Here is a 15,098-nt window from a genome sequence, read left to right on the forward strand (position 1 = left end):
CGGCTTCCGGTTCTTGACGCCCCTCTCTTTCATAATTGTCAACTGAAAGGGACCACTCCATTTGTTCGTTATGGTGGGCCAATTTCCCTGTTGGGGTGCAGCCGGTGATGTCAAAGGACTTGCATGGTGACGTAGTTGGGGATCCGACATCATGGACCTGGAACTACAGACTCGAAATATATTTCCGGTGAACCCTACCAAATTCTGGACCCGTTTAACCCAAGGGTATAATTAAAGGCTGGGATTGTGGAATCCATATTTTTCTGCGTCCGAAACCACAGGAAAGCTATTAGAACTTGAGCATCGTCCCCAAGATTTACAGTTCCATTCTCCATCCATATTCATCCATTGATTCCTTGGCGCGATCCACACTATCAACGAACTTTATACCCAACAAGCAATATCAACCCCACCGAATACATTTCACACCTCTCTGTATAACTAACCATGCCGGGAGAGATTATCGACAGGCCAAACCCGAAGGCTGAGCCGTCGCACATACCGGATGTCGTTGAACAGCTGCAAGTACAGCTCGACCAGGCTTCATTAGACCAATCTACCTCTGATGCTTTCTTGAAATTTCGCAGAGCAGCTGCTTACATTGCAGCAGGTGAGGCTTGCTAATCTATACGCTAAGACATCCGCTCATGTTCTCTAGCAATGATTTTTCTTCAGGACAATGTGTTATTGAAGCGCGACCTGCAACATGATGACATCAAGCCTCGACTACTTGGTGAGATCCTCTGAAGCTTTGTATACATCATCCGGGATAGGAACATATCAGCTTATTCGATACCGTACTTCCAGGTCACTGGGGAACATGTCCCGGGCTTATCCTCGTATATTCCCATTTGAACTACATCGTTAGAAAGCAAAACCTAGACATGCTGTATGTCGTCGGACCGGGGCACGGCGCACCAGGTCTACTTGCTTCGCTATGGCTGGAGGGCTCATTGGGGAGGTTCTACCCACAGTATTCTCGAGACATGGAAGGTCTGAAGAATCTCATCTCGACTTTTAGTACCTCTGGCGGTTTGCCAAGGTTGGACGCTCCTCAGTGAATTAGTATGCCGAGCTTGAGCTGACTGTTCCTATTCAGCCATATTAACGCCGAGACGCCAGGAGCCATCCATGAAGGTGGCGAGTTGGGTTATGCGTTAGCTGTATCCTTTGGTGCAGTCATGGATAATCCTGATCTCATTGTCACATGCGTGGTCGGTGATGGAGAAGCAGAAACCGGTCCAACAGCGACGTGAGTTCTTGGACGATCTACCTGGGTCAAGTGCTTTACTGACAGAAACAGTTCCTGGCATGCAATCAAGTACATTGACCCCGCGGAATCAGGGGCAGTCTTGCCAATTCTGCATGTCAATGGATTCAAAATCAGCGAGCGCACCATCTTTGGCTGCATGGACAACAAGGAGTTAATCTCCCTTTTCACAGGATATGGTTACCAAGTGCGCATTGTTGAGAATCTAGACGATATTGATACTGATCTCCATTGCTCCATGAATTGGGCGGTTGGGGAAATCCATAAGATTCAGCAAGCAGCCCGCTCCGGAAAGCCGATCATGAAGCCCCGGTGGCCCATGATCGTGCTGCGCACACCGAAGGGTTGGTCAGGACCCAAGGAGCTGCACGGGCAATTCATCGAAGGGTCGTTTCATTCACACCAGGTTCCTCTGCCTAATGCAAAGAAGGACAAGGAAGAACTTCAGGCGCTCCAGACATGGCTATCTTCCTACAACCCACATGAGCTCTTCACCGAAACAGGAGATGTTATTGATGAAGTCAAGTCGATCATTCCCTCGGATGACTCCAAGAAGCTCGGTCAACGTTTTGAGGCATACAAAGCCTACGAGCCGCCTAATCTTCCGGATTGGAGGACTTTCTGCGTAGAGAAGGGCGCGCAAGAAAGCTCGATGAAGACAATTGGAAAATTCATAGATAAAGTTTTCACCCAAAACCCACACAGTGTCAGACTGTTCTCGCCGGATGAGTTAGAGAGCAATAAGTTGGATGCCGCTCTCGCGCATACTGGACGGAACTTCCAATGGGACCAATACTCTAACGCGAAGGGTGGCCGTGTTATTGAAGTACTGAGTGAGCATATGTGTCAAGGTTTCCTTCAGGGCTACACTTTGACCGGGCGTGTGGGCCTCTTTCCCTCTTACGAAAGCTTCTTGGGTATTGTCCACACTATGATGGTGCAATACGCCAAGTTCATGAAGATGGTACGTAACCCTTCCCTACATCCCATCCCATTGATTGAACTATCTTTAACCAGAGCGGCAAACAACTAGGCCCGAGAAACAGGGTGGCACAAAGATGTAGCTAGCATCAACTATATTGAGACCAGTACCTGGACCCGACAGGAACACAACGGCTTCTCTCACCAGAACCCATCATTCATCGGAAATGTTCTTAAGCTGAAACCTAATGCTGCGCGTGTTTACCTGCCACCGGACGCCAATACTTTCTTGACAACAGTTCATCATTGCTTGAAATCCAAGAATTACATCAACCTCATGGTTGGCTCGAAGCAGCCGACACCCGTTTACTTATCGCCCGAAGAAGCTGAAAGCCACTGCAGAGCTGGCGCATCAATCTGGAAATTCTGCAGTACAAATGACGGACTCGACCCAGATGTTGTTCTTGTGGGGGTCGGAGTTGAAGTGATGTTTGAAGTCATCTATGCCGCTGCAATACTTCGCCAGCGCTGCCCTGAACTTCGCGTTCGGGTGATTAACGTGACAGACCTGATGATATTGGAGAATGAAGGAGCCCACCCGCATGCTTTGACAACCGAATCCTTTGATAACCTTTTCACCTCCGACAAGCCAATCCATTTTAACTACCACGGGTATGTGACCGAGTTGCAAGGTCTGCTTTTCGGCCGGCCCCGCCTAGAGCGTGTGAGCATTGCCGGGTACATCGAGGAGGGAAGCACCACGACGCCGTTTGATATGATGCTCGTGAACAAGACCTCTCGCTTCCATGTGGCCCAGGCTGCTATTAAAGGAGCGGCGAAGCGAAACGAGAAGGTTCAACTCCGTGAGCAGGAGCTGAGCACAGAGTTGAATCACAACATTGTCGAGACACGAAAGTATATCCATGCAAACCGCAAGGGTAAGTTATCTCTTCTCTTCAGCGTCTGCTTTTTATTTCCCCTGGCTGATTCAGTGTAGACCCTGATGATATGTATGAGATGCCACAATTTAGATAAGTCTACGGTCTAGGGGAATAAACAGGGGGGATCACATAGCCACATCAAAAGGCATTGGAATGAATACGCTATCGCATGATCGATCTACTTGGTAGTCGTTGCTTACAGTGGAAAAAGATTGTTTATACAAAATTGTGAGTGAGGTGCAGCCAGTGACATGCGTACTTTCCCTACAGATTCAAATGAGTGTGTTCTCGATTCTCGACCTCGTGATTGGCCTTATTACCCCTCTAGTACTCGTAGGCGTTTTCAATCTCAGCCTCGCCTCCACTACATCTTAATATCGCTTTCCCCTCTTCCCCCTCACAAATCGTCAACCACCCCTGATACAACTCTGTGTATATTATCAACCGGACATTAGAAAAATGCGTCTCACCCACGATGATTATACGGTCGCATGGATCTGTGCCCTGCCACTAGAAATGACTGCTGCGAAAGCTATGCTGGATACGTTACACCACTTATTACCCCAGGCAGAAAACGATTGTAATAGTTATACTCTCGGGAGTATTCATGGTCATAATATTGTGGTGGCCTGTTTACCGTCCGGTGTATATGGAACAATAGCCGCCTCGACGGTAATATCTCAGCTGTGTTCCACTTTCCCAAAAATCCAGTTTGGGCTGATGGTTGGAATCGGAGGGGGAGTTCCTAGTACTGGGGCTGATATTCGCCTTGGCGATGTTGTAGTGAGCAAGCCAACGCCTACCTCCTGTGGTGTTATACAGTATGATTACGGCAAATTCACGCACAATGGACGGTTCCAGCGCACAGGCTCTCTGAACAAACCTCCCCGAGTTCTGTTAACCGCCATCTCTCAGATGCAGAGCGATAATATGATGGGAAACCGACCGGTTCACGGCATAATATCGCGTGCCTTGCTCAAGAACCAAGCAATGCAGGAACAGTTCTCTCGACCACAAGAAGATCTATTGTTTCATGCCCAGTATAACCACCAGCCCGGCGCCCTAGACTGTTCCAATTGTGATCGTGGCAAGGTATTAGCTCGTGCTCTGAGACCGATCGATGACCCATACATCCATTACGGTTTAATCGCTTCGGGGGATCAGGTTATAAAGGATGCTACTACCCGCGATACCATTGCGCAAGAGAGTGGCATGGGTGTTCTCTGCTTTGAAATGGAGGCGGCCGGTCTAATGGACCAACTACCTTCTCTTGTGATTCGCGGTATCTGCGATTACTGTGATTCACATAAAAACAAAAGTTGGCAAGGATATGCCGCCATTGTGGCCGCTGCATATGCCAAGGTTCTCTTATCTGTGGTTCCAGTCCACCGCCACCATCATCATAAGCTGGAATTACATAAAATGAAAGAAAAAGCCTGGATGGTCCCATTCAGAAAGAATACACGTTTCATAGGCCGCGAGTCCGAAATTGCAGAACTTGAGGGACGGATAGAGAATACGAAAGGACCGTCCAAGATCGCGATTTGTGGGCTAGGCGGAGTTGGAAAGACCCAAATTGCACTTGAGCTGGCCTACCGTTTACAAAGCAGGAACTCAGACTACTCAGTCTTCTGGATTCCATGTACGAGCCACGAAAGTGTGGAACAAGCATACATGACTCTGGCACAGATAGTAGGCATTCACAATGTACAGCCTGCAGAGGCGAAAAACAGCGTGAAGGCCTTTCTTAGTCAGAGTACGGGGCGGTGGCTTTTAATCTTCGATAATGCGGACGATATAGATATGTGGATCCAAAGCTGCGCCGGTAACCCCAACCCAGTTCTGGTCGATTTTCTGCCTCAGAGTGATCAAGGCCGCATTCTATTCACGACTCGGAATCGAAAGCTAGCTGTAAAGCTGGCATCGTCTGATGTAATAGATATTTCCGAGCCCGATATAGAAACTGCCTCGAAAATCCTTGGCAATCTTTTGATTAAGAAAGACTTACTCGATGACAGTGATACAACAATGGCTCTGATCGAACAGCTGGCCTTTCTTCCTCTGGCAATAACCCAGGCAGCAGCATATATCAATGAAAATGATATTGGATTTACGGAATATGTTATGCTTCTGCAGGAACCGGAGCCAGAGGTGATAGAGCTGCTGAGTGAAGGCTTTGGAGATGGGGAGCAATATAAATCCGCGAACCCCGTTGCTACTACCTGGTTAATCTCGTTTCAACAAATTCAGAGATTGAGCCAGCTAGCAGCGGATTATCTATCATTTATGGCGTGTATAAGCCCCCGCGACATCCCACAGTCATTGCTTCCTTCGGCCATATCCAAGAAGAAGAAGGTTGAAGCAATAGGCCTCCTTAAAGCGTTCTCATTCATTAATGAGCAGGCCGAGGGACGCCTGAATCTCCACCGACTCGTATATTATGCAACTCGAAACTGGATGAGAAAGAACCGACAGCTTGACTCATATATTCGGAAAACCGCAGACCAACTCAATCATGTCTTTCCAACTGAAGACCATACTAATCGAAAGTTGTGGAGACAGTATCTACCTCACGCTGTAGCATTGATTAGTCAACGTGAGTTCCTTGAGCAACAGAAAGTATATGCTACATTTCTTGAGAAGGTTGGGATGTGCCTGTATCGGGATGGCAGATATGGTGAAGCCGAAGACCCAGTGCTACGGGCAATGGACATCAACGTACAAATCCTAGGGCGGGAACATACTTCTACCCTTGATAGTATGGCCAGACTTGCGTGGATACACATGAAGCAGGGCCGATGGAAAGACGCAGAACAACTACAAGTACACGTACTGGCGGCTAGTAAGAGAGTTCTAGGACCAAAGCATCTTGATACTCTGGCTAGTATGAATGACTTAGCATGCACATACCATGAACAGGGTCGACAGGAAGAATCAGAAAATCTACAGATACAGGCGCTGGCAGCCCTCAAGGAAACTCTAGGGCTAGAACATGCAGTCACCCTAACAAGTATGAACAATCTAGCTTCTGTATACCGGTACCAGATGCGTTGGAAAGAAGCGGAAGACCTTGAGCTGCAAGTTATAAAACTCCGTAAGCGGGTACTAGGTTCGGATCATCCAGACACAGTGACTGCCATGAACAATATGGCACTTATATATCAGGGGCAGGAAAGATGGAAGGAGGCAGAAGCACTAGGGGCACAGGTAATAGAGGCGCGAAGAATGATAATTGGTGAAGAACATCCTGACACTTTGGCAAGCATGATTGTTCTGGCGTTGGGGTACAGGGACCAGAAACGGTGGAAGGAAGCTGAGGATCTGATGTTGAAAGTGATAAAGACCCAGAAGCAGGCGATCGGACCAGAGCATCTGGACACTCTGAACGTGTTGGAATGGCTAGCATCTACATACTGGAGCCAGGGACGATGGAGGGATGCAGAGAAAATATATTCCGATCTGGTGGAAACACACAAGCGCGTGCTAGGGCCCAAACACCCCAAGACTGTGAGCAACATGGCCTGGCTAGCGCACATATACTGGCACCAACAGCGGTGGAAGGATGCAGAGGAGCTGGAGATCCATATCCTAGAGACCCGCAAGTGTGTACTAGGGCCAGAGCATCCAGACACATTGGCCATTATGCACGATCTAGCCCATACCTTGATGAGGTTTCAACAGAAGGTTGGGGATGCTTTGGCTTTGATGGAACAGTGTGTTTCGCTCCGAGATAAGGTATTAGGGCCTGATCATCCAGATACGCTACGCTCCTCCCATAAACTTAGTGAATTCAAAAAAGCAGATCACTTACCAGATACAAACCAACAGATGTCTGATCAAGTGGAAAGTGATCAATCTATGAGAGAAATCTCCACAGCTCTGGTGATCACTGCACCAGATACCAAGCACATTAACCGGGCCAAAAGTTTAGCGACCCCTATAAGATGGCCATTCGAAAACCACCCTCTCCTCATTGCTTCCAGAAACATTTCATCTGTATCCCAAGGTCACGACTTACGAGAGGTTGATTAAGTGATGCCAATGGTCGGCCGAAATCTATTATTACACCCAGAATTAACGCCCCGCTTTCAGCAGTTCAAGGATGCTAACATGGTAATTGTCGCTATCATTGACGCAGATTTAATTTAGAAGAGGAATAGTTCCTGTCTCTATGCCAGTCAGAGTGTCCTGTTCCTTCGCCTCTTCACCCTCGCGGTAGTGTATCGCAAAGAAGTCCATTGTCGGTATCTTGGATGCTCTTCTTCTTCCTCTCCGTCTTGTCGTTTCAGGGCTCGCATGCGTACGACCTGTGTGTTTGACAGTTGTAGGACGATACTGGAAAGGTCAACACTAAATCGGTCTCCTATTGATCGCGTTTAAGCCACACGCCAGCCCGTTAGTAGTTGAGTAGTAATCACCAGCGAGATGTGGGACGGCTACGGAAGAGATTTTTACCTAATAGTTGTGTCTGTCTTCGCCCTCTTTTCTGTCTTTCCCGGTGACTGTGTGATCTTTGATTGTCACAAATTGGATTCTCTCTGTCGATATATATGATATGCCACAATGTGGATGAGTCGGCGATATTGAGGATACTAGCACTTGAATTGATACATGGCATGCAAAAACAGATTGCAACGAGTGCAAAGTATCATAACAAAAGAGAGGTTTACAATGGGGGATACAAAAAAAGCAACAAACAGAAAAAGCATACCTGCGAAATCTCAAGCAGAGCCTTGCGATTAAAACTGGGCTGACATTTAACGTCGGCATCCGCAGTTTACCTTTCTATCTCTCACGCTACCCCGTCCACCACACTCACCGCAAGCGAGCTCCGGGTATGCTGGATTCCTCCTTGCGCCTCTACAATCGCCGCATGTTTTGTGTAAGAAGTACATGCCGGTTCCGCCACACTCCTCACATTTTGGCTCAGGCCTTCTGGTAACCACCCCATCTGACGGGACTAGGTGCGTCAGAGTGTGAACCAATATACGAACTGGATGTGGTTGACAGAGAGCTGGTTTCGTGTCTGCTGGTATGTCTGAAGCTGACTCCAAAGTTATTTATTGTTATCTGATTAAAGCAAGTAGAAATGACAAGTTGATGGGTTAACTCCGAATGATGAGATTCACGGCGCTTACAGAACTGGCTTCTTGACGGTCAGGTGCCACACCGCTTTACATCTGAACGGCAGAATCTTGAACCCTCTTCTCTCTTGGTTATAGTAGCAGCTTTTGTTGTGCCATAAGCAGGAGTAGTTGTGCGGTTAGAAGGATAATGAGTGCTTTATTGTGAGTTTGTATAAATATAGCTTGTTTACCCGACCGCCGAGCTTTCAAATCCTCCGCCCTTTCTGATTGGACAATAGATCTCTAAAATATTCAACCGCTTGCAGATGCACGGGTTATACTGGCCCTTAAGTGTTCTCCGTCATCTGGAAGATCAAGATTCTGACTGATATCAACCACTGCAGCACTTCGAGATTGCAGGCCTATCGTCATTTCTAAACCGTCAGGCGTTAGTGAAAAACCAAGGCACACATGTTCAAAGGCTTTTTGACGAATATCCCGGCACATTCACAAGCACTGGGGCTTATACAAGGCGCAACCCACGTGTGAATCGCATGAAGTGACAGGTTGGACTCGTCTTAAGGGAGTTTATCCATGGTCTCAAGGTTCTCCTAATCCGGTTAGACCATTGCCAAGAAAGACCACGCCTCAGGCCCACATCCGAATCCGTAGAATTCCATTCCAACATCGATCCTGCTGACATCCATCATTCTTCCAATTACTATCTCAACAAGATGTAACATGTATCACCTTCTCTGCAATCACACCTTCGTTTTACTAAACTACAGGGGCTTAATTATGGATACAACTATTCAGATAAGATCTCTTCTTCGCTGCCAAGCTCTAATGAAAGCTTCGCACTTGCCGAGACTAGGGAGCAGTGTACTATCGGGATCAATGGCTAATGCCCAGCACCGTCGTGAAGAAAAGCTGTGGCCTACGTGATTCAGCCTCAGTTACACGCCTGACTCTAATAGTATCAGCATAAAGGATCTGATATAGCGCCACGATCCTATACAGTACAGCCTGATTGGAGAAAGCACGGTCTAACGGGTTTATCTCCGATACTCTCATGAAACTGTTACGAGATGCCCTAAACCCAATTTGGCGGACCTTGCGAGTACTTTCAGGCCCAGGGCCGAACTCCGAACAGAGGACGTTGGAGCCTTCGACCAATTTGCCGAATGAAGATGCGGCCCGAATAAAGGGTTTATACATGGGGTTCAATCAGAATGCGTCTGGCAACGGCTGTCCCCGCCGTATTCCACTGTTACGTCAAATGCGAGCGCGGGTTATTGGATCCATCCGGATCCCGATTTTGAGTCTACGGCCCTGTAAGAATTTGAAGATTTTCACGACAAAAATATATATCCTTTGTGGCTTGTCTCGTTTTTCTCTTCCTTGTAATTCATACTGAATGGGCTTCTTGCTCAGCCATTCGTTTACTTGATTCTTGACGTGTTTCTATATCGGTCCCAAGTATAGGTTGGCCGCTACCTAGTCGTTCATTTGGATATAAGATATTGTGCTTTTCGCATCAGTCTTTCTCAACTCGATAGTATAACTTCCTGTGATCAGCTACGCTTCCATTCCATTGGCACCCGGCCAACTAAACCTCGCATACCCTGGCTTCCCCCTAATTCGTCCTTAATATGTCGGCCGATCAAGAGTTTGAATACAAAAAGTGGCTCTCCACGAGCTGCCATCCTATTATAGATGGCATGGATACTGCGTACGGCTATCAGCCGTCGCTGGCTGCAGGCGTCGTCTTCCTCGTTCTCTTTGGTCTCTCGATGATCGTTCACACAATCCAGTTTACCTGGAAAAGAACCTGGTGGTGTGCTGTCTTCAGTATTGGTTGTCTGAGTGCGTAACGTCCCAACCTCCCGTAACTTGGATAATGTACTGACCTGAAACCAATACAGCGGAGGTCCTAGGCTGGGCCGGACGTACCTGGTCCTCAGAATGTCCCTACAACATGACAGCCTTCCTGATGCAAATCTCCACCCTAATCATTGGTACGCAACCAAAGCAAAAACTGAACCCCTCCAACTGCCTATCCCTTAGCGAAACAGAGCACTAACCAATCAATATAGCTCCCACATTCTTCACAGCAGGCATCTACGTCCTCCTCGGCCGTTTCATCCAAATCCTCGGCCGCGACTCCTCCATCCTCAGTCCGAAAATGTACCTCTGGATCTTCTGCACCTGCGACGTCATCTCGCTCGTCATCCAAGCCATCGGCGGCGGCATCGCCTCCGCGGAGACAAACAAGGAAGACGGCGACACAGCCCCCGGCACCCACATCATGGTCGCCGGTATCGTCTTCCAGCTGTTCTCAATCACCATCTTTGTCGCCTGCGCCGCCGATTTCGTCCGCCGCGTCCTCCGCCGTCGTCTTCTGCAGAACATGAGCGGATCCATCACCCCCCTGTTCGCCGCCATGGTCTTCTCCGTGCTCTGCATCTACGTCCGAAGCATCTACCGTACCATCGAGTTGTCACAGGGTTGGTCCGGATATCTGATTACCCGGGAGAAGTACTTCATTGCGCTTGATGGTGCAATGATGGTGGCTGCTGTTGGCGTGTTCAATATCTTCCATCCCGGCTGGTTGATGCCGAGTACCAAGGCTATGCAGTATGACCGGGAGATTATGTCTGAGGATGGTTATGGCCATACTACTGAGCTTCGGTGAAGAAACTACGTTCCTTTTTCCTTTTCTCTTTATGTTCTTTGGTTAGGGTCGACATCGTTGCTTTTTGGTATAGCGAGTGCTTAGATTCTAGATCGTTGGTCTCCAAGGGTAACGAATATAATGTTTCAATATGTAATTGAATAAGGAACCCGTTAAGCATATACTTTCAGGTCAATTTCGTTAAGATTCATTAATCACAAAAACGCTCGAGAGAACAGCTAGAAATACAAAAAGATAAGTACGAATGACAAAAAGAAGGGAAAAGGAGGAAACAGAAGAGAATAGAATCGGATATAACCTGAAGCGCCAAAGCTAAACATCATTCCGAAGGATAAAGGTGAAAAGGTCATAAAGGTGTTTCATCCGTACCAGGTCATCAAGGGGGGAAACCCAAAGGAAGCACTTTTCATCGTGGTCACATTTCATACACCCAACTAAGGGTTAACCAACCAAGCAATCATACCCCATCAACTGCCTCGATCCACCCAAAAGTCGCTCCAACAGCCAAAATCGCGACGGCCCAGATCGAACCCCAAGCAGACGCACCCTCGATGCTAATCCCCTCAATGGTTCCTGCCAACTGGACAATGGTGTTACTGAGCAGCATGGCTGCAAGAAGCACCGTTCGCGAGATAAGAACCCTCGTCTTAGGTGAGAGCGCGCCCCAGGTCTTCCGATAAACTGCACAAGCGAGGTACTCGCCTTCGCGCGGTGTGGGATTTTTCTCGGTCGATTCGGTCCTCTTAGACGCGGCCGCGCCAGTGGAACTAACGAAAAGAAGATCTCTCGCCGCCCAGCCGGCCGGAAGGAGGGCGAGGAAGAGGGTTGGCAGACCCGCGGGACCGGCGTTGACGGCGCTAATATCGGGGATGTTTTCGAAGTGGAGGACTAGCTGTGTTGGGAGCCAGGTTGCGTAGCTTAGGTATAGGACGACAGTCAGAATTGATGTCGCGGCGATAGTGGTGTAAATGGTTGTCGCGCGGTCCTGAAGGATTGAGCGGTTGCGGACTGCGTCGGAGGGAGCATGCGACAGGTCATGCACGCAAGTCGGCTTGCGCAGGAGTACAAAAGGGACCGAGGTCGAGAACAAGATGATCGCATAAGAGATCAAGACCGTGGTGGGGCGGATGTTATAGAAAGATGCTAGGAGGGCGTATGTGGGGAGGTGGGTAAGGAAGATGAATGATGACACATCTCGTCCTGCAGGGCTTTGTCAGGCCTATTCGAACGCATAGAATTGTAGTGATTTCAAAAAGTCAGATAAACTCACCATCAAAGCCCAAGATCCAGGCTAATCCAACCTCTACTGCCTTCCATGCCGTCAAACCCCCCACTTCCCACCATGCCTCGAGATGTCTGCTCACGTCGCCCAGTTCGCCAAGGGTATCCCCAGACGTTAAACTGAAGAACCCAGCACTCAGTGCCAGACTACTCAAAACAACCAACATAAAGCGCGCTGACTGGGGGATCCGTTCCGATCGAGTCTTCTGGCGCAATTCGATTGCCGGCTCGTCTGCGCGGGTATCTGCAGTCGCGGTTACCGCAGATAAGACTTCCTTCTTGCGAGGGGTCATGGTTGGGTATTTTAGGTCAGTAGTACCAAGTCCGATGAGATTGCCAGCTGATGAAAGAATGAACCGGAGATGAGTACAATGGTAAGCTGAAGAAATTGGTTGTAGAAGTAGATTATATTCATATTCCCGGGGGCTGGGGAGCTGATTTTCTGGCGAGCGGTGAGCATGTGATGATGTCACAGAGTCCCTGAGCCACCCAACCAATCAGAACACCCGGAATGCAGTCTTCTAGTATGTGATATCATCATAGGTTTAGATAACTATGTACTTGCTAGTTATGTCACAGACAGGTTATGATAGCTTCAACCTTGGACCCGCTTTTCTATGCTTCAGTCGTCCTCATCATCTTTCTGGCCCTCCACCACCGAGAACTCAGCAACACCGTTGTCGCGGCCCTTGGGATCCCGCATAGCAAGCTGGTATTTACCCTGGTTCCAGAGATCTTTGATCGTAAGCTCACGGGTTCGTCCAAGACTCTCAATATCACCAATACGCTCCAAGGTGCCCTCCAGATGTTTGTCAAATCCTTCCCAAGAACAGATGTCTCGGAAAGCATTTTGCATAGGGACGGAATCGGCTCGGACCATAGCCCGGGAATCGATCGTAAAGATATTTTCATGATCGTAACTTTGGATGAAGTCCGCTCTGGTCATAATTTCCCGCGCCTTATGCAGCGGTATCTGTGGTAAAATATGGCCGATTTCCGGGTCATAAGTTTTCTCCATTTCCTTCTCCTTGTCGACAAGCGCTTTAGCGAGAACCATTGCAGCAGACTGTCATCATCTTTAGTTAGAGTGTTCTCATGATATCCCGAGGCAATTATTGTACTTACAGAGTACTTCTGCTCATCCATGACGTCGTCATCCATTTCCGGTCCAAGAATCCAGCATTTGTTGAGGAACCATCTCTTCTCTGCCTCGCAAATGCTATCACAGAGTTTCATATAATCTTTGGCCTTTGCCACCCGGTTCAGGAAGGATAGACGTCCGCCCACTTTGTCGTAGATTTCTTCAAGTACTTCGTGAGATAATTCTTCGCCAAAGTACTGTCTGCGATACCTTCGTAGAGCGTCCATCGCTCGTCCCTTGGGTAGATCCGAAACAGGGATGACTTCCATCCTGGTGGCGTATCGCTTGAGGCGTTCATAAACCCAGTAATCATCACTGTTGAGGACTATAATTTCGGCATTGTCAGGGCCTATATTGAAAGCGAAAAGAAGAAGTGCAATTTACCTGTCGTCACCAAGTTGCTAGCCGCCCATTGTTCCGCTCTCTGCTGAATCATCTCCAGAAGATCCTGACCATCATGATCATCCCTGACCAGGTGAGTACTATTAATGATTAAAATCAAAGCGGGCAATCCCTGACGCCGACGCGTAAGAGCCACCTTCTCTAACTTGTTGAATGCGCGCTCGATGTCCAAGAGAGGGGTAGTATCCCGAGGACCCTTAATGCTGAAAAGACTTCCAATGTAGCTAGCACCATCTGTCAGTTTGGCTGCAGAAAGGGGCTTCATACAATAACCTACTCTTCATGGAACTCATAGTCCAACGCCTTCCCCAGCCTGACCCGGAAAATCTCAAGATCACCATGTGCTTCAAACATAGCACAACCTTCTCCATCAATTTTGCGCATCGCTTCCAGAAGCATAGATGTCTTTCCAGTGCCCTTCTCGCCGATGAGCAGGAAATAACGGCCACCAGCGCCACCGGCAATGATTCGATCAATTCTGGGTTGCTCGTCACGGACAACCCAGTGCTCCTCATGATGATATTGATGCTTGCCAGATTCTACACCTGCAACTTCGAGTGCTGGATCGCCCGGCTTAAAGGCATTTTCCATCTTTTCCAAAATCAGATACTTGTAGTACCGGTGGTACGAGTAGCCCGCGGCACTGGGAAATCGTCAGTAAGCGATGAAGCGCAGCATGGGAGGCCGCTAGGGCAACGTACCCTAGGACGGCAATAGAAGCAAAAGTGGTGGCAGCCGTCTCCATCATTTTTAGAATAGTAGATCTGAAATTTGGCTCTGAGTCGTTGCCGTTGGATCGGGCTCCGTCATCTCCTGCATCTTGTTCCAGGGGATTTGGGGCAGCTTGGTAGGAACCTTGCGAGAAATGCATTCCCGACTTATATGGAGCTACTCCATTAGCTCTCAATGGTCTCGACAGGCTAAAACGGCCCGAAGAGAATATTGGCAGGGATCGTGGAACATGTCGATACACCGGCATCGCTCATATACACTGCAGGTTAACGAATGCCACGGATTGTATCAATGCAATGGATTTTTTTAAACAAAAAATAAACAAACAACAATGATTACAGACGTCAATTGTAGATAAAATTGAAGGTTCCAAGGATTGTAAAAAAAAAATTACGCGCGTCGACTATAGTGATAGGGGAAAGATTAATGACGTAGTGGATACATGAAAAGGAGAACTGGCGAGTAAACAATCAACACCGATTGAATCCCAGCACAGAGCCTCAAAGAAATATGAGGGTAAAGGAGAGTCGGCCAGTGGGAATTGAACAAGAGAGGAAAGACAGCACAACACACAAAAAGAAGGTGAGGTGGAAGCTTGGACCCAATCTTTCAATTTCCAGACAAAGATATTCTCCGGTGCTGCGCCCCC

General features: G+C 48.2%; 4 protein-coding genes across 4 annotated transcripts; 3 read left to right on the forward strand and 1 right to left on the reverse strand.

Annotated features, from left to right (window-relative positions):
• The first annotated feature begins 208 nt into the window (after positions 1–208).
• Positions 209–10,208, forward strand: F9C07_2130132 (kinesin). The gene is made up of 8 exons (XM_071509110.1): positions 209–1,042; positions 1,100–1,252; positions 1,304–2,234; positions 2,304–3,129; positions 3,189–7,494; positions 7,587–7,724; positions 7,844–10,064; positions 10,124–10,208. The coding sequence occupies exon 5, from the start codon at positions 3,592–3,594 to the stop codon at positions 7,162–7,164; it is 3,573 nt and encodes a 1,190-aa protein (XP_071363888.1). The 5' UTR covers positions 209–1,042; positions 1,100–1,252; positions 1,304–2,234; positions 2,304–3,129; positions 3,189–3,591; the 3' UTR covers positions 7,165–7,494; positions 7,587–7,724; positions 7,844–10,064; positions 10,124–10,208.
• F9C07_2565 (putative phosphoketolase) lies at positions 448–3,430 on the forward strand (the record flags this gene model as incomplete). Its single annotated transcript, XM_071510973.1, has 7 exons — positions 448–610; positions 659–733; positions 808–1,042; positions 1,100–1,252; positions 1,304–2,234; positions 2,304–3,129; positions 3,189–3,430. 7 exons carry the CDS (start codon positions 448–450, stop codon positions 3,224–3,226), a joined length of 2,421 nt encoding a protein of 806 aa, XP_071363887.1. The 3' UTR covers positions 3,227–3,430.
• F9C07_2226062 (RTA1 like protein-domain-containing protein) lies at positions 9,851–10,893 on the forward strand (the record flags this gene model as incomplete). Its single annotated transcript, XM_041289900.1, has 3 exons — positions 9,851–10,064; positions 10,124–10,216; positions 10,295–10,893. The coding sequence occupies 3 exons, from the start codon at positions 9,851–9,853 to the stop codon at positions 10,891–10,893; spliced, it is 906 nt and encodes a 301-aa protein (XP_041143052.1).
• Positions 10,894–11,039: 146 nt separating this feature from the next.
• Positions 11,040–14,465, reverse strand: F9C07_2217863 (uncharacterized protein; the record flags this gene model as incomplete). Its single annotated transcript, XM_071509692.1, has 8 exons — positions 11,040–12,093; positions 12,164–12,452; positions 12,545–12,616; positions 12,830–13,240; positions 13,300–13,664; positions 13,700–13,941; positions 13,995–14,360; positions 14,419–14,465. 8 exons carry the CDS (start codon positions 14,463–14,465, stop codon positions 11,351–11,353), a joined length of 2,535 nt encoding a protein of 844 aa, XP_071363889.1. The 3' UTR covers positions 11,040–11,350.
• Positions 14,466–15,098: the final 633 nt, after the last annotated feature.

Source organism: Aspergillus flavus, chromosome 2 (assembly GCF_009017415.1).
Source record: "Aspergillus flavus chromosome 2, complete sequence".
NCBI classification, from domain to species: domain Eukaryota; kingdom Fungi; phylum Ascomycota; class Eurotiomycetes; order Eurotiales; family Aspergillaceae; genus Aspergillus; species Aspergillus flavus.

Excerpts from the sequence above, each read along its gene's own strand:
- F9C07_2130132 (XM_071509110.1), top strand. The coding sequence starts at position 3,592 with ATGCGTCTCACCCACGATGATTATACGGTCGCATGGATCTGTGCCCTG.